Here is a 23,830-nt window from a genome sequence, read left to right on the forward strand (position 1 = left end):
GGGTTTGCTAAATGCCTTAAAATTTTCCAGCAACCAAAAAAAGAGGAGATGGACAAAGCAGGTACACAAAATGTTGAAAACATATTGAGTTTCAGTGGTGTATAAGAACGTGCTGTGCTTAGTCGATCAGTCGTGTCCGACTCTTTATGGCCCCATGGACTGCAGCCTGCCAGGCTCCTCTATCCAAGGGGATTTTCCAGGCCAGAATGCTGGAGTGGGTTGCCATACCCTCCTCCAGGGAATCTTCCCAACCCAGGGACAAAACCCAGGTCCCCCACATTGCAGGCGGATTCTTTACCATCTGAACCACCAGGGAAGCCTGGTATATAAGAATGGGGGATCACTACTCTGGTCCAGTTTTACCCAAGACTAAAACTTTTCATACTAAGAGATTTCATTCACTGAACACCTGTGAAGAACAATCACCATGTTCAGGGCTTTGCATCCATTCTCTGCTGGATCTTCACAAGGCCCAATGAAGTGGGTGCCATCCGTATGCCCACTTTTATAGCTAGGCAAACGGCTGAAATGACAACCAGTCTGGGTATAGCCAATAGGCCTGCCAATCACTTGCCACCCAGGAAAGCCTCAGAAGCCAAGTAAATGGAAGATTTCTACATATTTTTTTTGTTTCACAAAGCATTTTGGCATGTCGGCTACAGCCCACGTTGGGGGACGGTCCCCCAAACTGTGTGTCAACTGCCAGCCAACATGGGGGTGCTGGCAGGCTTGGAAAGAGAGATGAGGAGAGCAGAGGGGGATCGTGGGTGAAAGGGAAACAAGGGGAGCACAGAAAAGCAACAAGGTGGAGACACACGGAGAAAGTCATGGAGAGGGGCAGAGGGAAGAGATGGGGAAGGCAGAAAAGGAAGTCAGAGACCAGGAGACTCAAAGCGACTGCAATCTCGGTCCACCTTCCACTCGCCCCATCCCTCACACCAGCCAGAAAATGAGAGCGCCATGGAGCAGGGACGAACCAGACACGTTAAATACAGAGCTCTGTCCACACGTAATTACAGATCTGTGTCTGCACGTTTACTTGTCCTCTTCCCCATCCCCACCCCCACCGAGCTTAAACCTGGCTTCTCCCCCAAAAGCCAGGCTCCCGGCTCAGGAGTCGGGAGGAAGGGAAGGAGGAGTTCTTTATCTGAACCATGTTTCGTTTTTTTTAATAACTTAATTGAGATAAAAGCCACAGACCACCAGTGCCTGGCGAAGCTACTGGGGAGGAGAATCTGTGAGGCTGGAGTTAATGCCATTAGGGGCTCAGATCAAAGGCTCCTGGAGCCAGCTTCAGGTGAGGGTTTAATCACAACCATGGAAAAGACAGCTCTGGGCCTCGCACTTTTGATGAGGGGGCTGGTGGATGAGAGATGCAAAAGCAGTTACAGGAGGGAGCGAGAGGGGCAGAAATGACAAAGGAAGAAAGAGACCTTGATGCATTTCAGAGACTGGAAACTAGAGCTGCAGGGGAGGGCAAGCCTGTCACAATCCCCAGGGCATCTTAGTAACCCGAAACCACTTGCTCAAATTACACGTAGAAAAACACCTTCCTCTCTTGGCCTTAGGGCCATCTTTTGAAGTGGAGGAAGAAGAGAATGTGTAGACTGAAGAGCAGAAGAAGAAAGATGAGGTAGAGGTCCAAGGAAACTGGTATACCATGGAGGCCACAGAAGGAGAAACAAGGGAAGCCAGAGGCCAGGGACGCTGGTACAAACTGCTGAACTGCACACCTACCATCGCAAACTTGTCTCGGTGGGTCTGTGGCCATTTGATCAGCTCCACCACCTCTGAGAGACCCATCTTGCTCGTTATCAAGGAGGTCCCTCTTTTGGTCCTTTGCCCTGAACCCACATGATATTCTAGACTAGCTCTCTTCTCAGTTGTGGCTGAATGTAACATGTGTACAATAAATCATCCCTTTTGCTGTCTTAGGGGCTTCCCTGGTGGCTCAGATGGTAAAACGTCTGCCTGCAATGCGGGAGACCCAGGTTCGATCCCTGGGTCGGGAAGAGCCCATGGAGAAGGAAATGGCAACCCACTCCAGTACTCTTGCCTGGAAAACTCCATGGACAGAGGAGCCTTGTAGGCTTGCAAAGAGTCGGACACGACTGAGCGACTTCACTTCTACTTTTCTAATTTGCTGTCTTAGCTGAAGACAAAAATTAAAAAAAAAAAAAAAAAAAGCTTCCTCTCCTAGCGGTGTTATTCCTAAGAGCCAAAACTGGAAACAACTGGCAGATGAGTGGATGAAGGAAATGTGGCTCGGTGGAGCAGGGGAATATTATGGGGAAGAAGAAAAGAAGGCAGTGCCGATACACACGCAACAACATGGATGAACCCTGAAAACATCGCGCTGAGAGACGCCAGATGCAAAAGGCCACGTTACAGGATGCTGTCTGTGCGGCGAGTACAACACGGCCAGATCCACAGAGGCAGGAATTAGATGAGTGGCGCTTAGGGGTTAGGGGCACGGGGAGAGTGGAGAGGGAGGGACCGCTCACGGGTGCAGCTTCTTCCCCCTCCGCCTTTGGCCGGGGGGCGGGGGAAGGGAGCTATTTTATTTTGTTTTATTGATTGATTGATCTTTTAGCCACGACTCGCAGCAGGTGGGACCTTGGTCCCCTGATCAGAGATCAAACCCTTGCACCCCACAGTGGAGGCACTGGAAGCAGAGTCTTAACCCCTGGACCACCTGGACAGTCCCGATGCAGTTTCTTTTTGGGGTACTGAAAATGTTCCCGGATGAGACTGTGCTGATGGTCACACAACTCTGTGAATACACCAAAACCTACTGAACTGGATAGGGGAAATATACTGTATCAAATGTACCTCAACAGAGCTGTAAAACATTTGAAAAATTTTAAGTCACCATTAAAGAATTTCTTTTTTCCCCTCTTCTCCCAAAGATATGGAGTTTCTTTCTCTGGTCATCAGGATAGTTTAATTTTCTGCTTTTTGGTACAAAATCATAAGCAAAGGAGAGGATTCGTACAGATGGCAGTTAACCAAACACCATGAAAGCGATGAGAAGAAGCAGTGGAGGATGAGATGAAAGCTAAATCTGTCCCCCCACCAAACCCCTATGCTCAAGGTGAAACCTTCCATGTGGCCAAGGGTTCCCCTATGTCATCCTCAGAGCAGACGGGCCACTCCTGATCGGCTCCTTCAAAGCACGCCACCTGCCTTTTGACTGCTGAATTTAGCGGGTCATTACAGAAGGCAAATCTACAGCCTTCGTGTTGTTCAGTCGCTAAGTCGTGTCCAACTCGTTGTGACCCCATATGGACTGCAGCACGCCAGGCTTCCCTGTCCTTCACTATCTCCCAGAGTTTGTTCAAACCTACACTCACTGAGTCAGTGATGCCATCCAACCATCCCATCCTCTGTTGCCCCCTTCTCCTCCTGCCCTCAATCTTTCCCAGCATCAGGGTCTTTTCCAATGAGCTGGCTCTTCACATCAGGTGGCCAAAGTATTGGAGCTTCAGCTTCAGTATCAGTCTTTCCAATGAACACCCAGGACTGATTTCCTTTAGGACTGACTGGTTGGATCTCCTTGCTGTCCAAGGGACTCTCAAGAGTCTTCTCCAGCACCACAGTTTGAAAGCAACAATTCTTTGGCACTCAGCCTTCTTTAAGTCCAGCTCTCACATCCACACATGACCACTGGAAAAACCATAGCTTTGACACTACAGACTTTTGATGGCAAAGTGATGTCTCCGCTTTTTAATACACTGTCTAGGTTTGTCATAGCTATTCTTCCAAGAAACAAGTGTCTTGTAACTTCATGGCTGCAGTCGCTGTCTGCAGTGATTTTGGAGCCCAAGAAAATGAAATCTGACCCTCTTTCCACATTTTCCTCATCTATTTGCCATGAAGTGATAGGATGTCATGATCTTAGTTTTTTGACTGTTGAGTTTTAAGCCAGCTTTTTCACACTCCTCTTTCACCCTCTTCAGGAGGCTTTTTAGTTCCTCTTCATAGGTGGTCACTTTGTGACAGACAGTGGTTCACAAAAATCCAGACTTTCCATACCAGTTTCTGCTTTACTTGAATAAAGGAGATCACTGTAACTCTTTCTAAAAAAAAAAAATAAAAATAAATCTATCCAATTCTTACTGGGTGACCTTCTACAGTACATTTTATAGTCATGGAACCTTCAGAGAATTATCAGAATGTAAGATCAGAACAAGTCGCTCCATCAGCCCGAGTCTCGCCTCCTGACCTGTACACAGAAGGATGACCCAGGACTATCAGAATATTCAGTCTCAAAGGGACCACTCAGCCTGGATCTGCACATCATGGGAGCAGAAACACTCGAAGAAGCAGGGTTCCAGGAAACTTCAGAAAGACTATAATTTCTTGGAATTTTAATAATTTCCTCTAGTATTACGTTAATTTAAAAACTAAGACACAGTTTCCCTGCAAAGCTCCTCTGAACAGCTGTGGGAGGCAAACAAGATGCAAAGAGAGGAGGACAGATGCCTGGTCTCTTACATTCAGCTACACTGATTTTTTTGTGAAAACTCGAGCATAATCTGTTTATTACATCACTGTAAGTTAACAATAGAGCAAGTTCACAACAGAGCCGGCTGACAGGCCAAAGATGAATTCTATCATTGAGAACAAAAGATTGTTCAGGAAATTTCTGGATCGGGGGGAACTGATTTCAGGGAATGTAAAACAAAAATACATAGTTGATAGCACTCCTCTAACCTAGCCAACAGGCACCTTTAAACAAGCTGCCAGTCTTTCAGAAGGCAGGTGGGAATAAAGGATTTCATTTCTTCATGGGCTTTGAAATTCCCACTAAAGCAATTCCTGTCTGGTCCCAACTTCTCCAGGGCACTAACTGCTGGGGACCACAGAGCACCCCTACAGAACCACACATCTGCACGGGTCGAGGGCATCAGCCAGTGGGCAACAGGTCCATGAACTCTGCGTACATAAGAGGAGCAGTCCTGTTGACCTGCTAAGCAGAGGTTCCAAATAGAGCCATAGGAATACGGGAGACTGAGGCGGAACTGACAAGAGTGAGTGGCAAACAAAACCCACGAACCCTTGAGAACTGACCCAGTAAGCCGACTACACACTTTGGAAGCAGAGAGCCAAGCACACAGCGGGGTGAGGGTGATGAAGACACATGCCGACACCTGTGATCATGGAGAGTACAAGGTCAGTGAGAGAGGATGAGGACCTCAGGCACAGATCTGAACAGAAGATTTCTCTCTGGGCATTAAGAACCCAATCCTTGGACCAGGGGAATCTTCCACACTGCCTTAAAACCTACACCCAAACTCATCTGTTTCCCAGTAGCTTACTCACAAGAGACATTACTAGGGACGTAAGTAATCACCTAGGATCTTATTAATTACATGCCATTTCCTTCACCCCCAGCTTGAGCTATAACACATATGACAGCATAGGCGGGGGTGGGGAGGGGTGTTTACACTTTACTGTAGAACCACGATTAGAGTGAACTGTCTGCCAAGTGAACAGCCAGACTTACCAATTCTCTGATTAAATATCTTGTCAAAGGTGATTTCGTGTCTCTCCTCAAGATACTTCTGCATCACGCTCCGGATACTAGAAGAGAAGAGTGACATGTTTTTAACAATGCCAGCCTCCATCCCTAGAATGGAAAATATATGGATGTTTTCATTCGAGGGCACTGGCTTGATTAACTCTATTCTGGTATTCATTGTACACTTTAAACATATATAATTTTGTCAGTTATACCTCAATAAAAAAAATATGCTCCCCTCAAAAGGATATTGGCTTGACAAAAGATGCCTGTTACTGACACCCACAACCACATGAACAGCTGACCAAACTTAAAGCTCACACCTCTGGCTAGTACCCTCTCCTGCAGCCCAGGGCCAGCCTTACAGGTAAAGTTTGTTGTTGTCTAGTCATTACATCATGTCCGACTCCTTTGTCACCGCATGGACTATAGCCCACCAGGCTCCTCTGTCCATGGGATTTCCCAGGCAAGGTTACTGGAGTGGGTTGCCTTTTCTTTCTCCAGATCTTCCCTACTTAATTAAAAAAATAATATAAGGAATTTGGGGAAGTTCTCCCTCAACACCACCACTTTCCAAAAATAATAAAGATGTGCATGCACACACACAAGACAAATTCTGCTAACCTATCGATGAGATTCTTTCTAAAGAAAAAGCCAATGTTCCCTGGATATATTAATATTAAAAAATCACACTACTACACAGCAAGTATAAACCACAAGAAAATATAATTAGAAAGAAGATTTCACTTACACCAGAGTAGGAAACATCGAATGTCTTGAAATAAATCTTTCAAAATATGTGCAGGAATGTTACAGGAAAAATTACAAAATTGTACTGAGAGACAGTAAAGAAGTTTTTAATAAGCAGAAAGATACAGCATGGTAAGGAACAGAAAGATTTAATATTGCAAAAATTCTAATCAGATTCATCTACAAAATCAATATAACTCCTGTCAATATTCCAACAGGATTTTCCATAGAACACGGAAACAGATAAGCTTTTTATAAAATGCATGCAAAAAAACAGGCTCAAAAATAGCCAGGACATTTCTGAAGAAAGAGAATGATGATAAAAAGGCCCATTATGAAGCTAAAATAGTCAAGACAGGATAACAAACTGACCAATGAAATGGAACAGAAATCACACAAACTGAGCCGCACAGGAGTGGAACTTTGATATGTAACTAAAGTGGCAAGGCAGAAAAATGGAGAAAGGAGCAATTATTCAATAAGTGAACCTCCAAAGCTATCATCCAAATAGAAAAAGCAGAAATTAAATCTCTGTCATCTACTGATGGGCAACAGTTTGGCATCATTTCCCCCCACCACCCTTTCTTTTGCTTTTTGAAACAAACTGAGGTAATTAAATGCATGTTTAAGTGTACCATTAAATGAGTTTTTCACATATAATACTGTCCTAATCAAGATATCAAATATTTATATTTTTCAAAAAATGCTCTTTTGCAATCTATCTCCCCAAGTTCTAGGATCTGAGCACCTATTGATCTCCTCCTTCCTGTTTAATAAAGACAATTTGCTATAGTTCTAGAATTCTCTATAGATAAAATAATGCACTATGTTGTCTTTGGTTTTGGTTTCTTTCCCTCAGCATAAACAAGCTTCATCTGTATTGCTGTGTGCATAAGTTTTTAGTTCCTTCTTATTGCCAAGAAGTATGTTATTGGACGAATATTCTACCATTTGTTTATCTGTCCATCTGTTGATAGACGTTTGGGCTGTTTCCAGTTTGGGGCTATTATAAATAAAACTGCTTTAAACATTTGTGTACAAGTTGTCTCATGGGCATGTGTTTTCATTTTTCATGGGTAAATATCTAGAAGTGAAACTGTTGGTCATATGGTGAATTATATTGAACATTATGAAACATTATGAGAGACATTATGGAACCATATTCTGAACTAGGTGTAGGATTAATTCTTCGGTAGATGCTCTGTGCTAAGAAATCTCTCACATCCCAAGGTCAGGAAGCATTTAATCTATTCTCCCTCAGAAATTTTAAAGTTTAGATTTTATGTTTAGGTGTAATATCCATTTCATGTTATTTCTGTGTACAATGCAAGGTAAGAACCAAGGTTCTTCTTCTCCTTCTAATACGTAATTGTTCTGGTATCATCTGTTGAAAAACCTATCCTTTCTCTACTGAGTTTTCTTGGCATCTTTGTTGATTCAACACGAAATATGTGTTGGTCTATCTTTGGATTATTGTGTTACATTGATCTATATGTCTGTTCTTCACAAAAATGCCACCTTATCTTGATTGCTTTAGTTTTAAAACATCAGTCAATATCAGGAAGTTTAGTTATCTAAGTGTTCTAACTTTGTTTTACTGCCTTTGGTTTTATTTTTGTTTGTTTTTTGGCTATCCTGGGTTCACTGCATTTAAATTTTATAAGTCAACATGGAAATTTCTTCCCAGAAAAAGCCTACTGAGACTCTGATGGGGATTTTGTTGAATTTATAGATCAATTTTAGAGAAATTAATCTAAAGAACATTAAGTGTACTATACATAAATATATTTTTCCATTTATGTAAGCTTCTTTAATTTCTCTTAGCACTATTTCATACCTTTCAGTGTAGAAGTCTTATTCTTTTTCCTATAATACTTTCTTTGGTTTTGGAATCAAGATAGTATGATTCATAAAATTAGATGGGAATTATTCTTTTTTATTTAATTGTTCTGAAAAAGCTGGTATAAGACAGAATTAATTCTTCAAATGTTTGACAGAACTCATCAGTGAAGCCATCTGAGCTTGGAATTTTCTTTTTGGAAGGTTTTAAATTACAGATTTCATTTCTTTCACAGATATAGGGCCATACATATTTTCTATTTATTCTTGTGTTGGTAACTTTTATCTTTTAAAGAACTTGTCCCATTCACCCAAATTGTCAAATTACTAATATCTGACCTTATTTATTTGTTGTTCTTTCTTTGGTTTTGTTTCAGTTGCTGCAGGCGGGACCTTTAGATGAGGCATGTGAACTCCTAGCTGCAGCACATGGGATCGAGTTCTCCGACCAGGGACTGAACCTGGGCCCTCTGCACCGGGAGCTCAGAGTCTTAGCCACTGAACCACCAGGAAAGCCCTCTTTTTTTTCTTCTAATTGTCCGTCTAATGTCTGTAGAAGCTCTTCAGTCATTCTTTATACTGTTAAACTGTATATTCTTTTTGTTTTCCTTTGATCATGCTAACTAGACGTGTATCATTCATACTGATCTTCAGTTTTTGTTTCATTCATTTTCTTCTATTATTTACACTTTTTATATTTATTGATTTCCACTCTGTCATTTAAATGCTTATAATTTACTATGGGATTAAATTGATATTTTTCCAACTTCTTAAAAAGTCAGATCAATTAATTTAAACATTTCTAATATAACCATTTAAATTATAAAATTTTCTCTATGCACTGACTTAACTGTATCTCACAGACACTAATATAGTCTGTTTTCATTTTCATTCAACTCAAATTATTGTCTAATTTCTCTTGGTATTTCTTCCTTGAACTATGAGTTATTTATAACTGAGTTGACTCATTTCCAGATATTTGGAGATTACCGGATATCTTTCTGTTACTGAATTTTGCTTCAAAAACAGAAATTTTAATTCTGCTCTTCAAAAGACACTGGAGAAAATTAAAAGACAAAGCATAGGCAGAGAAAATGCTGGCAAATCATATTCTGATTGAGGAATTGTATTCAGCATATATAAAGGCTTTTCAAAGCTCAAGAATAACAAAACAAACAACCTAATTTTAAAAAATGGGTAAATGATGTATACAGACACTTCACCAAAGAAGATAAGTGGATGGCAAGTAAGCATATGAAGAGATTCTCAACAGTGTTAGTCATTAGGAAAAGGCAAACTAAAATCACAGAGAAATGTTACTACACACCTATTAGACCAGCTAAAATTAGAAAAGACTGACCATACCGCATGTTGGCAAAGATGTGGAATAACTAATTCTCATACACAACTAGTGAGAAGGGAAAAAGAAAATAACTGGGCAGTTTCTTCATAAGTTAAAACACAAACCACTATATAGCCAACCCATCAATTCCACTCCTAGATATTTATCGCAGAGAAATGAAAGCATACATCCATAAACAGACTTGTACATGAACATTCTTGGCAGCGTTACTTGTGATGATCAAACACTGGAAACCCAATGCCACCAACAGATGAATAAGTATGAGTGGATATCCATATTGTGAAAGAATATTCAACAATAGAAAGGAATAAATTATTGATATAACATACATGGATCTCAAAATAGTTATTCTGAGTATAAGGAGCCAGGAGCCACAACCTAAAAAAATAAGAAGAGTACATACTGTTTGATCACAAAGCGGCAGGAGCAAACTTCTAGAGATGATATACATAGCCCCCCACCCCCCAAAAAATGTATCTGGGGCTTCCCTGGTGGCTCAGTGGTCAAGAATCCGCCGGCCAATGCAGGAGATATGGGTCTGATCCCTGATCCAGGAAGATTCCACTTGCTGCTGAGCAAAAGCCCGTGTGCCCAACTACTGCGCCTGTGCTCTAGGGCCAGCGAGCTGCAAGTACCGAGTCTCCGCGCCCTAAAGCCTGTGCTCTGCAACAGGAGAAGCCACCACAGTGAGAGACCCGCGCACTGCAGCTAGAGAGCAGCCTCCGCTCTCTACAACTAGAGAGAAGCCCAAAATAAATAAAATCACACACACACACACACACAGCTGGTCTCTCTCCTGCTTCTTGGCACAGAGCTCCTAAAGCCTGTGGAATTCCCTAAGTGATAAGAATGTCTTATTCATTAGGAGTCCTTTTCATCCATACTTGAGTTTATGCTGATGAGGTGACTAACAGGACTCTCTAGTATGATTCTTTCTTGTGGATGTTTGAAAGTTTCATTACAGAAAGTTTATTACTTATTTTTGCTTCACCCTACACAGCATATGGGAACTGAGCTCCCTGGACCAGGGGTTGAACCCAGGTCCCTGCAGGGGAAGCATGGAGTCTTAATCACTGGACCCCATGGAAGTTCCGAGATAGTTCAAAAATATCAAAATATGGCCTTCAAATACCTCCTCATCAAAATAAAGCATAGATATTTACTATGTATAATACTATCCCAACTGGAAGCATAATGGGTTTTTTTTTTTATTTTAATATCAATTTGTTGGTAATATACCAGCCTTACCTATCATAACCTATTGGAGTCCTGCTATAGAAATAAAAAGGCTTCCCTAGTGGCCCAGATGGTAAAGAATCTGCCTGCAATGAAGAAGACCTGGGTTCAATCCCTGGGTCAGGAAGATCCCCTGGAGAAGGAAATGGCAACCCACTCCAGCAATAAATATTATATCATATTTTAAAGAATTTTTGTACTACTAAGTAGTTTAAGGACCAGATACCTGTTCTCTCCTGGCCAAAGGACAGCTATAGATATCTCTCATTATTAAAAATCTCTATATTCTATGTGAAGCTGACTTCTGTTCTATTCTGATGTTCAAAGCAAAATGCATCTAAACAAGTATTTCAAATACTATGTAACACATCACCTAAAAAAAGGGGTTATACATAAGGTAGTTGTGAAGATCAAGCAAACTGGATTTGTTAGAAGCACCACCCAGATAAGAGTTTGTTAAAATTATGACCATCAAGAGACCTAAAAGGCAGAATTTTTTTTTTAAGATAAGATGACTAAGCAGTTACACTAAGATTCAATTCCCCTGAAAGAAAATTGCTTTCTTTCACATGTAGTTACTAAACATTTTCCACTAACTGTTCATTAAATACCGGAAATGAAGCAACATTATCCAAAACACAAGGAAGACTTTACCACTAGATTTAAAACCACCAAACTCTGCCAGATACAGGCTCTGATGCGTGTGCTCAGCTGCTTCAGTCGTGTCCAACTCTGTGAGACCCCGTGGACTATGGCCCACCAGACACTTCTGTCCATGGGGTTCTCCAGGCAAGAACACTGGAGTGGGCTGCCATTTCCTTCTCCAGGGATCTTCCCCACCCAGGGATCGAACCCGGGTCTCCTGCACTGCAGGTGGAGTCTCCACCACTGAGCCACTGGGGCAGCCCCCTAAACTCTGAGGGGTCTTTAAAACTATCTGGTATAGCTGACTGTCAGCCCCTCCCAAAGTTCCCCAGTTCACCAGATCCTGGGCAAAAAGTCTTGCATATAATCTGCATAGCACTAGAGCACGTGAGATGATCTACATCCAGGAGACCACAAGCCAATTAAGCTACATGTGAATTCCTCTGTGTTTTCTCCTCCCATATTTTGACAGTCCACATCCTGTTTTTAGATGCCTTTCTTCTGCAATATATTACCTGATGTTAAGCGACACTAAAATAACTGAATTTCACTGACCAAAAAGAAAAAATCATATACAAAAGTCACACCTGAGCAGATATAATTTGAAGGATGAACAAATGTATGGGGTCAATCAAGTTTACCTAATTAAAGCTACCAAAACTTTGTGACCTAAACTGTTTCTTCAAATTATTTACAATAATCATTTTAGAATCCATTTATCTGTTTCTCAAAATACTTTTGCATCAGCAATGATATAGAAGCAGCTTCATCCTAAGCATCCCATTAGGGTGCTTATTTCTATGTGAAATAAGCATCAGAGAATAGGAAGACAGGAGCCAAGGAGAGTCTGTAGGAGGGTCGAGGGCATCCTCCTGGTTTCCAAGATTAATTTTTTATGGAATTATCTCATTTAAAAGATCCTAATGCAAAGCAGCACTACTCACAACAGCCAAGACATGGAAACAACCTAAACGTCCATCAGCAGATGAACGGATAAAGAAGACGTGGGGCACACATATGATGGAATACTACTCAGCCATAAAAAGGAAACAATGCCATTTGCAGAAACATGGATGGACCTAGAGACTATCACACTAAGTGAAGTAAGTCAGACAAAGACAAATACCATACGGCACCACGTATAAGTGGAATTTAAAATATGACACAAATGAACTTACCTACCAAACAGAAACAGACCCACAGACACAAGAGGGCTGACTTATGGTTGCCAAGGGGGAGGGTGTTGGGGGTGGGAAGAATTGGCGCTTGGTATTAGCAGATGCCAACTATTATATATAGGATGGATAAACAAGGTCCTACTGTATAGCACAGGGAACTGTATTCAATATCCTGGGATAAACCGTAGTGGAAAAGCATATGAAAAAGAATGTGTGTGTGTGTATATATATACACACACACACACATAACTGATTCACATTGCCATACAGCAAAAATTAACACAACATTGTAAATCAACTATATTTCAATAAAATAAATGAAAAGACCCTAAGGGCCTCACATCCTGCCCACGGTCCATACTCCTCAGCACCTCACAGGGAACATGTCCAAAGAGGCCCAGGGGACCTCATCAACCACACCTTCCCTGTGACCTCACACAGCAGCCACGCAGGATTTCTTCACTGCTGAGTAATTCTGTAAATGCCATTCCCACTCTCCTCGCATGGAAGCCTTCTGCTCATTCTCTAGGACTCAGGTCGGGGTCACTGGCCTTGCCGGAGCCCTGCAGAGGCACGCCCTCTCAACTCCAGTCTCCACCGTGTGTTGGGCGGCAAGGCTGTTTCATTCCCCACAACGTGCTTGGAAATATACACACCTCCATATCCATCCCCTGCTCATTTAATCACTCATTCATTCACAACAGGCAGTGTGCCCTTTCCAGAAGCCAAGCACCACGACACTCAGAATGCACAGTGAGTCCCACGCGTCTCTGCCCTGAAGGGGGCCATGTCTAGAAGGGTGACAGCGGGGTGAGCAGGGAGCCTCAATGCAGTGTGACAAAGCAGGGTCCCTGTGGCGTCAACAGGGACAGTCACAGGGGGCTACAGAGTCCAGGGCAGCACAGCTAGACTCCAGACCCTGGGGGGCCCCTGGCCAAGACGAGGTGACAGAGAAAGCAACAGGGCTACCTGTGCAGCAGCTGATAAACCATGCCTGCCTGCACCGAATAACCGAAGGAAGTGGACAAAGGACAGCGGCGGGTAAGAAACACACACAGAGAGAAAATGCCAGACAGCACAGAGCCTCCACTTTTGGATTCACTTATTTTTCTAACTAAGTGAGAATACCTAATTTACCACCCTTGACATTAATGTCTAGCTCGTCAAAGTTTCTTTCTTTTTTTTTTAAAGCAAATACTTCCTTTCTAAGGACTGACAGATGATATGCTGTTTCTATAACTGGCAAAAATGCTGACTTGGACACAAATTGCTGTGTCTCCCTGCCCCCACTTCCCTAAGAGAATGTGAACCAGGCAAGAACATTAGTGACCGAGCACTCTCCAGGCAAACAGATCTACAAACTAAAATATTCTCCGTATAAGACCAATGAAGGGAATTCATCGACTCCTCATCTTCTAGTTTGGCACATGACGCCACTTGTCACGTGAGAACTTCATCTGAGTCTTGTACTCATTTTCTCCTTGATGGTTTCCAGGTTTGGGGGTTTGCCTCGGACAGCCCTTTATACTCCAGAATAATAAAAATATCTTCTCTCACATTTTTCTATGTTTAATAATTTTTATGATTATCTCATTAAACACTGGGGAACTTTTGTGTGTGTGTACAATGTGGACTTGATCCGATGATCAGCTATCACACACAATCCTTTCCCCAACAGACTCAAAATGCCACCTTTGCTCATAAGCCAAATTCAAGTTCTGCTATAAAGATGAATATAAATATGCATATACACATGATTCTGCATTCTCCACCATGTATGTGTCTATGCCTGAAACAAGACCCCAGGGTTTTAATTCCTACAGCAATGTCTCATGATTGCTAAAGCAGATCGCCACTATTCTATTGGTCATTTCTTCCCAGTTACCTCTTCTAGATGAATGAAGACAAGCTTATCACATTCTTTAAAATTCTCATTCAGATCTGGATTGTGATAAGGTTAATTTGAAGAGAATTGACATCTTTTCAGACGTGGGGTAGCTCCTCCCGGCCGCCGTCCCTGACCTCAGATGTGGGGTAACTCCTCTTGGCCGCCTCCCCTCAGGCATGGGGTCCTCCCGGCTTCTGCCCCTGACCTCGGACGTGGGGTAGCTCCTCTCCGTCGTGCTAACGGCGCCGGTCGCAGCCGCCCGTGCTAAATGCCAAGTAATCCAAGTCTATGCCCCAACCAGTAATGCTGAAGAAGCTGAACGGTTCTATGAAGACCTACAAGACCTTTTAGAACTAACACCCAAAAAAGATGTCCTTTTCTTTATAGGGGACTGGAATGCAAAAGTAGGAAGTCAAGAAACACCTGGAGAAAGAGGCAAATTTGGCTTTGGAGTAGGAATGAAGCAGGGCAAAGGCTAACAGAGTTTTGCCAAGAAAATGCACTGGTCATAGCAAACACCCTCTTCCAACAACACAAGAGAAGACTCTACACATGGATATCATCAGATGGTCAACACTGGAATCAGACTGATTATATTCTTTGCAGCCAAAGATTGAGACACTCTATACAGTCAACAAAAACAAGACCAGGAGCTGATTGTGGCTCAGATCATGAACTCCTTATTGCCAAATTCAGACTTAAATTCAAGAAAGTAGGGAAAACCACTAGACCATTCAGGTATGACCTAAATCAAATCCCTTATGATTATACAGTGGAAGTGAAAAATAGATTTAAGGGACTAGATCTGATAGACAGAGTGCCTGATGAACTATGGACTGAGGTTCGTGACACTGTACAGGAGACAGGAATCAAGACCATCCCCATGGAAAAGAAATGCAAAAAAGAAAAATGGCTGTCTGGGGAGGCCTTACAAATAGCTGTGAAAAGAAGAGAAGCGAAAAGCAGAGCAGAAAAGGAAAGATATAAGCATCTGAACGCAGAGTTCCAAAGAATAGCAAGAAGAGATAAGAAAGCCTTCCTCAGCGATCAATGCAAAAAAATAGAGGAAAACAACAGAATGGGAAAGACTACAGATCTCGTCAAGAAAATTAGAGATACCAAGGGAACGTTTCATGCAAAGATGGGCTCAATAAAGGACAGAAATGATATGGACCTAACAGAAGCAGAAGATATTAAGAAGAGATGGCAAGAATACACAGAAGAACTGTACAAAAAAGATCTTCACGACCCAGATAATCATGATGGTGTGATCACTCACGTAGAGCCAGATATCCTGGAATGTGAAGTCAAGTGGGCCTTAGAAAGCATCACTACAAACAAAGCTAGTGGAGGTGATGGAATTCCAGTTGAGCTATTTCAAATCCTGAAAGATGATGCTGTGAAAGTGCTGCACTCAACATGCCAGCAATTTGGAAAACTCAGCAGTGGCCACAGGACTGGAAAAGGTCAGTTTTCATTCCAATCCCAAAGAAAGGCAATGCCAAAGAATGCTCAAACTACTGTACAAATGCACTCATCTCACATGCTAGTAAAGTAATACTCAAAATTCTCCAAGCCAGGCTTCAGCAATACGTGAACCGTGAACTTCCTGATGTTCAAGCTGGTTTTAGAAAAGGCAGAGGAACCAGAGAACAAATTGCCAACATCCACTGGATCATGGAAAAAGCAAGAGAGTTCCAGAAAAACATCTATTTCTGCTTTGTTGACTATGCCAAAGCCTTTGACTGTGTGGATCACAATAAACTGTGGAAAATTCTTCAAGAGATGGGAATACCAGACCACCTGATCTGCCTCTTGAGAAATGTGTATGCAGGTCAGGAAGCAACAGTTAGAACTGGACATGGAACAACAGACTGGTTCCAAATAGGAAAAGGAGTACGTCAAGGCTGTATATTGTCAACCTGCTTATTTAACTTATATGCAGAGTACATCATGAGAAACGCTGGGCTGGAAGAAGCACAAGCTGGAATCAAGATTGCCGGGAGAAATATCAATAACCTCAGATATGCAGATGACACCACCCTTATGGCAGAAAGTGAAGAGGAACTAAAAAGCCTCTTGATGAAGGTAAAAGAGGAGAGTGAAAAAGTTGGTTTAAAGCTCAACATTCAGAAAAAGAAGATCATGGCATCCGGTCCCATCACTTCATGGGAAATAGATGGGGAAACAGTGGAAGCAGTGTCAGACTTTATTTTTATGGGCTCCAAATTCACTGCAGATGGTGATTGCAGCCATGAAATTAAAAGACGCTTACTCCTTGGAAGAAAAGTTATGACCAACCTAGATAGCATATTCAAAAGCAGAGACATTACTTTGCCAACAAAGGTCTGTCTAGTCAAAGCTATGGTTTTTCCAGTAGTCATGTATGGATGTGAGAGTTAGACTATAAAGAAAGCTGAGTGCTGAACAACGATGCTTTTGAACTGTGGTGTTGGAGAAGACTCTTGAGAGTCCCTTGGACAGCAAGGAGATCCAACCATTCCATTCTGAAAGAGATCAGCCCTGGGATTTCTTTGGAATGAAATGATGCAAAAGCTGAAACTCCAGTACTTTGGCCACCTCATGCGAAGAGTTGACTCATTGGAAAAGACTCATGCTGGGAGGGATTGGGGGCAGGAGAAGAAGGGGACGACAGAGGATGAGATGGCTGGATGGCATCACTGACTCGATGGACGTGAGTCTGAGTGAACTCCGGTAGCTGGTGATGGACAGGGAGGCCTGGCGTGCTGATTCATGGGGTCACAAAGAGTCGGACACGACTGAGCGACTGAACTGAACTGACATCTTCTCAATACTGAGTCTTCCAATCTAGAAATACCTTGTAACCCCCACCCCCCGCCACAACATTTATCCAGATTTGCTCTGACTTAAGTTTTATTTTTCTTCATACTAGTCTTACTGGTAATTAGTTGGTGAGGTCTGGTTTAGAGCAATGCATTACAAAACATTTAAAGAAATTATTTTGACAAATTAATATTCATGTAATTTAAATATAGAAATTTGTTCAAGTAATCTCAGTGACAGAGAATTACATGGAATGCATGCTTCAAGGGTAGACCATCTTAAACAGCACAGGCTGTCATTTTTTTCCTGCTAAATGTAAACATCAGAATTATGATTTAATAGATATTCATAACTGAATGAGGTTCGGTGAAATGGTCTTGTCTTCAGTGAGTAAATGGGTAAATCATTTTCTAAAGTTTCATGTCTTAACATGCTTTCTCTCTTGGATATTTTTGCATCTTTTTTTTCCCCGTCATCCTCCAGTGAGAAGTCTTCTGATCCAAAGGTTGTAAATTCATCCACAAGGACTTGGATTAGTCAGAACTCTGGTTGCAAATGAATTCACTACAACTCTACCCGTATCTTTGAAATCAGAGCCACGCAGCCTCTTCTTGAGTCATCTAATGCAGTTTTCAAGGAGCTCATCAGGCTGTTCTTTGAGATGCAGGATGTTTCGAGTCTCCATAGAGTGCGTTGTAGGAAGTGATACCCCGTCACCAGCGCTGGTAACACGGATACCGGGACATCACGAGGCTATCACCAGCCCGATCCGAAGACAGTCGTGATCCTCACACGGAGCCATCTACCCTTGTTTTTAAAACCTTTTGTAAAATTTTTCAAATGTGCGAAAGTACAGACCAGTAGTGTGAATACCCATGATCCATCAGTCAACACCCTGTGGACAGCTGTTAAGATTTTAGCTGACTTCCATTCTCACCCTCACTTTTCATGTTTTTTTTTTTTTTTTTTTTTTTTTTTTTTTTTTTTAAGCATTTAAAAGCAAATCTCAGACTGCATATCATTTTACCTTTACTACTTCCGCCTGCATTTCTGAAAATTACAGAAACTTTCCTTCCATAAACAGGGTCTGTTGTCTCTTCCCAACCCCACCCTGGAAATCACAATAATTCCTGAAGATCTAATACCCATTTCCGAAATCAAATTTCCAGGATTCTCTCAGAGATGTCTTCTGTAGAGCCGGGTGTGAAGTGCAGTGCAGTGCTCAGTCGTGTCTGACCTCATGGACTGTAACCCACGAGGCTCCTCTGTCCATGGAATTTTCCAGGCAAGAATACTGGAGTGGGTTGCCACTTCCTACTCCAGGGGATCTTCCTGACCCAAGGATCAAACCCACATCTCTTGTGTCTCCTGCGTTGGCAGGGAGAGTCTTTAGCACTGCACCATGTGGGAAGCCCAGTTAGGTTTGAATCAAGATTAGATCAAGATCTGCACATTCATTTGATCATTATCTGTTAATTTTGTTTTACCCTCGATCGCCCCTCCATCCCCACCAGTCACTTCTCATCTTCATGCCAGTGACTTCCTGAGGAGACCAGGACGGTAGTCCTGAAGGATGGCCCCCACCTGGACGCGTTGTTTTCGTCCTCATAAAATCACCCAATGTGTTCCTCTGTCTCCGCATTTCCTGTATGCTGCAAGTCAGCTCTGAAGACTTGGATACACTCAGGTCCATCTTTGAGGGAAGGACTGTTCACTACACCGTCTTCAGGCTGCCTCATATCAGGAGACACAGGGCTGGAAAGGAGGACGTTTCCGCCCCTCCTCTCTTGAGTTCTTTTGGCTGGTCTGATAATTAAATGGATGCAAGACAGAGTAACAGGAGAAAAAAAAAACACACAAATTTAATTCACACATACAGAGGTCTCATAGCAACAGGACCTAAAGAAATGATCAAAGCTGTCAGCTTTTATACCTATTACACAAAGAAACAATACATTTGTGAATACCTGAAAGAGATTTGGGCTTAGGGTAGTGAATTAGCAAGGAAGAAACAAGGCTTGTTCACACGGCCTTCTCGGCCTGGGCTCTCTGTCTCTGGTGATAAGGGCTGTCTGTCTCCCTCAGTGGTGGGAGGGTACCTTTCACCTGTGAGATTTACTTTCTGGTCTCAGGGGCACAAAGGAGGGTCAGAGTGTCTTTCTTACAGTGGTTGTTTCTTAAGTAATCTTAATTCAAAATAATCGCTATATCACTTTGGCCCATTTGGGGGTTGGCCTGTCCTGAGCCCCAACATTAGTGAGGTGAAAATTCACTAATTGGGAAAGTCTGAAAGTCTGACCTCTCCATTTAAAATTCCCCCATCAACCTTTCATTTAATGGTTTCATACACTGATGATCTTTACTTAAATCTACTTTCAGCAAAAGTTGCAAAATGATGGGTTGGTTTTTTTTCCTTAATTTTTTCATTCCTTCTGATTTTCTGCAATTTCCTCTTGATTTGCTGCAAGTCCTCTGTGAAAATGAATCTCTCATGATCAACTAGGAATTTTTGTTGTTGTTTAGTTGCTCAGTTGTGTCTGACTCTTTGCGACCCCATGGACTGTAGCCCACCAGACTCCTCTGTCCGTGGGATTTCTCAGGCAAGAATACTGGAGTGGGTTGCCATTTCTTTCTCCAGGGGATCTTCCCAACCCAGGGACCAAACCCACGCCTCCTACATTGGCAGGCAGGTTCTTTACCGCTGAGCCACCAGGGAAGTCCCATCTCTATATTACTGACAAGGAAGAGCTGAACACACATCACCAGGCGAAGAGGGCGAGCTCTAGATGGACTCGCTGAAGTGTCCCTGACAAACAGTTCCATCCCCATGTGAGCTCAATGACTTTTCTGTGAAGGTTACATAGGCAACCTGTTCCATTAATTTTCTGTCATAATTTAGAAGCTACCACTAACAAGATTAATCAATGTAACATAAAAAAAATCTTTAATGCATCTCAAGTACCCGACAAGTGTCTTCAAGCTGAGGATCCCCATTTACCTACTGACAGGCAGAGAGGTGAATTTTAATTTTGCTTTTTGAAATAAGGGTGCATCGGAAATTAAGAAAATGTGTTCGGGGTTAAGAAAGTATCATGAATCCCTGACATGTAGCTATTCTGAATTTAAAAGTGTCATCACTAGTAATAAGTGTCCTATTATTTAACATGAAATTTATGACATCTCACTTTTTCAGGAAATATGCATATACTTCTGATTAACTCAACATCTCCGGTCAAAGGATATGTAACTACTGGAGCAGCGCCTCATCAGATCCCAGTAGCTGACCTCCAGATTGAATGAAGACAACGAATTTCCAAACTGTGTTACTGAAGTCTGAAATTGACAATGTTCCTCTACCCAAACCCGAGAACCTTCTTGGTTTAGAGGATTCATGTGGCAGAAGGTAGTCTGTGGGTGTCCATTAAAATGCACAGAATTTGAACTGAGGCTCAACTGCACCATTTGCTACCAAGGTGATCTTGAGCTGTTACCGTCACTCTGAACCTGGACTTTCTCCTCAAATGGGGATGCTGAGTATTGTGGAGCCGGTTCCCAGAATGTGGAAATAAGGGAAAAAGCTTGCCCTTGGAGAATGAAAATTTTAAATCAAGGCATAACACAAAGGGCAGAGAAATGCCCGAGGCTCCGAGGCTAGCAAGCCCTAGCTGCGGCTTCAGCAACTGTGCTATGACTCCAGTGGAGGCCTGGCACCGGTCAGAACAGGAAACGTGGAAGTGTGGACGGGGCGTCTCACCCTCAGGGTACTCACGGATTTCACACCCAGGGTAAAGCCACTCTGGAGAAACGACCTGGTCCCGGCTCCTGTAGCTGCCGAGCCAGGGGCCAGACCTTCTGAGCCCTCCGGCCACCGGCCTGTGCTACCTGCGTCTGCACCACATCCACAGGGGCGGCCTTCCAGAGGGGACGCTCGGGTCACAGGGCCTTCGGGCAGCCAGGCTCCTTGACAGCCAGCGCTGAATATCAATCTGACACTCCAGCTACAGTGGAGCTTTTGAGATGAATCGACCAGGTGAGTCCGTGCATTTGGGGGCGGGGGAGGGGGAGCCTCTAGCTCATCAGATTCTCCAAGGGGTCTTTAAATAAGAACCACCGGCCTCGAAGAGGAGAAGGTGTTAGTTGGGCCCGACTCGGCTTATGGATGTGAACTTCACATCAGGAGGCAGAGAGAGACTCTGCGATGACAGAATTCAGTTTCTGAGTCTGCAGGCGGAAGACCACCCCTGGGACCACAGGAAAGACCCTGATGTCTGAGGAGAGCACCAGCTGTCCCTCTAGACACAGTACCCTCCTCAATGTCTCCACGTGACATGTCTCAAGTAGTTGTCTTTTTCCTTTCTCAACTGTCTACCGACTACAGAGGACAACTTGAAAAGCTAACAAGAAAGATCCAATACATGTAAAACTGCAAAGCACTATACACAAGCATTAATGCAGGTTTTTTTAAAAAAAATCTAAATTCAAATCTCTTGCATAAACGTGAAACAGATGAACAACAGATGTCATTGGGTTCAAACCTAACTGATAAGCCCAACAAGTAGATCTCCCATCAGGATCACTGTAATTAATTCTAATCCGGTTCACACCCTAGTTTAGGAGAATGTCTCTTAAGAGTGGAGAAAGAATTTTATCAGGTTAGGACCACTGAGGCCCCTCAAAACTAGAGTCTGGCTTTTTCTACTGTTCTCTTACCACCTACCCCATGCCAGAGAGTCGTGAGATACCCATAGGGCCAGAATGTTTACCTTAAAACTGTGATCTTACACAAAGGAGTATGCATCAGCTACTTCATCAGATCTTTCTGGCAGGACACAGCCAGAGAAAATAAGCTTCTCTTACAGAGTAACTTGGATTATTTTTTCTTAATAATTTGAAACGTCAATCCCCTGTCAAGCAAGACACTTTATTTAAAGGACGGAAACATGAAGATGCTGCCGGGTTTTCCACATGGAATTAAACAATCAACCAAATGGTTAAACCTTAATAAATCCCTGAATACAAAAGTCTTAACAGTTTTTTGATGGTTTTTTTTGGGGGGGGGGGGGAGGGGCACTTCTCTGATGACTCAGATGGTAAAGAATCTGCCTGAAATGCAAGAGATTCGGGTTTGATCCCTGAGTCAGGACAATCCCCTGAAGAAGGAAATGGCAACCACTCCAGTATTCTTGCCTGGAGAATTCCATGGACAGAGGAGCCTGGCGGGCTATAGTATATAGGCTCGCAAAGAGTCAGACGTGATTGAGCTACTACTAACGCTTTGACTTCACTTTCTTCATTAGCATAAGCATCCTCTCACCCTTTGCTTAGAAACTGCTCTTGTGCAGAGAACACCTTTCTCTTCTAGCTCAATTCTAGAGGGGTGTTTTGATAAAATAATGTTTTCCTCCACGGCCACTGGCAACAAAAGAGAAGGCAGTGCTTCCAAAATGGAACACAACAAGGGAGCAGGGCAAACTTCCCATTCTATTCTGTACTCAGGGTTCCAATGGCAAGATCCACCGTGTAATCCCTTTCCCACGTAGGGTGTCATTATAATAGGAGGAAAGAATCAGCGTGTGTAGCTGAACAAAGCAAGGCCTTTTAAAGATGAAAGTCCCCTGACCTTTTGTATTAGGATGAGTTTCTTTCTACATGTGGTACAGATCCCCCACTCCACCACCAAAAGGCTCCTATTTGGGAGACCTTCCTGCCAGTCCAGAAGTTAAGACATCTTGCTTCCACTGCAGGGGGCACAGGTTCGATCCCTAGTTGGGGAACTAAGATCCCACATGCTGCACAGAGAGGCCAAAAAATAGAAAAAGAAGAAAAAAAGCCCTGTATTTTTAAAAGAAGATCTATTGAAAATGTCATAGATGCCTTAAGACATTCTCATGATGCAAAATGAAAGCCTACAGTATTTAGCAGCTGTGCAAATGCCTTCACATCTCAGTTCATTTTTAACTTAAATCTTTATCAAAAGCAATACAGATACAGAAGATGTAGAAGAAATGACCTGAAAATATCACCAGTCATCTTTCTAAATAAAGAGCAATGGACTGACTTAATGACACAAAATACAAACACTACGAACATGTCGTGCAAGAAAGTTTTCTGGCTGAAAATAAAGAAACTTGCTGCTTTCCCCAGCTACTGGAGTTGTCAATTTTTGAACACATGAAACAAACATTCTCTAACCCTCAGGAGATGGATCTTTTCAGCTTAATGGAAGCTCAGTTTCTTCCTGAAATAGGTTAGCCCATGATTATCTGAGAAACGGACAGTGCCAGGCGCTCAGCGCTAGTCAAAGGCAGTCACTGTCACGACACTCGGGGAGCCCAGCTTAGCTTCCAAACTCTGACCGTTTATGGAAACAACCGACCCCCTAACCAAACCAGTAAAATGAAATTTAAGAATCATTCATGGGACCAAAAATGTTCTCCCTGTAATGGAACTTTCAGAGGGACTCAATCATACACTTGATGTTGGATTTAACAGCTCTGCCATCACCGTATTTATTACAGTAATTTTGCAGATACCTTTTTCGTCTTCATAAATTTTAATATTCTACTCTGGTAGGTAATGTTCAGACTGATGAGCGTAGATTA

At 42.7% G+C, this 23,830-nt stretch overlaps 1 protein-coding gene across 5 annotated transcripts in view; it reads right to left on the reverse strand.

Moving 5' to 3' along the window:
• Positions 1 to 23,830, reverse strand: part of GRK3 (G protein-coupled receptor kinase 3) — a 122,341-nt gene that overhangs the window by 90,101 nt on the left and 8,410 nt on the right. For 4 of the 5 annotated variants that reach the window (XM_044930020.2, XM_044930019.2, XM_006055576.4 and 1 more), the window contains exon 2: positions 5,510 to 5,586. In XM_044930020.2, the coding sequence (XP_044785955.1) occupies positions 5,510 to 5,586 (77 nt within the window). Of the gene's footprint in view, positions 1 to 5,509; positions 5,587 to 23,830 lie in introns of those variants that run through there. The other variant, XM_044930021.2, reaches the window with a different exon arrangement.

Source organism: Bubalus bubalis, chromosome 17 (genome assembly GCF_019923935.1).
Source record: "Bubalus bubalis isolate 160015118507 breed Murrah chromosome 17, NDDB_SH_1, whole genome shotgun sequence".
NCBI lineage: Eukaryota > Metazoa > Chordata > Mammalia > Artiodactyla > Bovidae > Bubalus > Bubalus bubalis.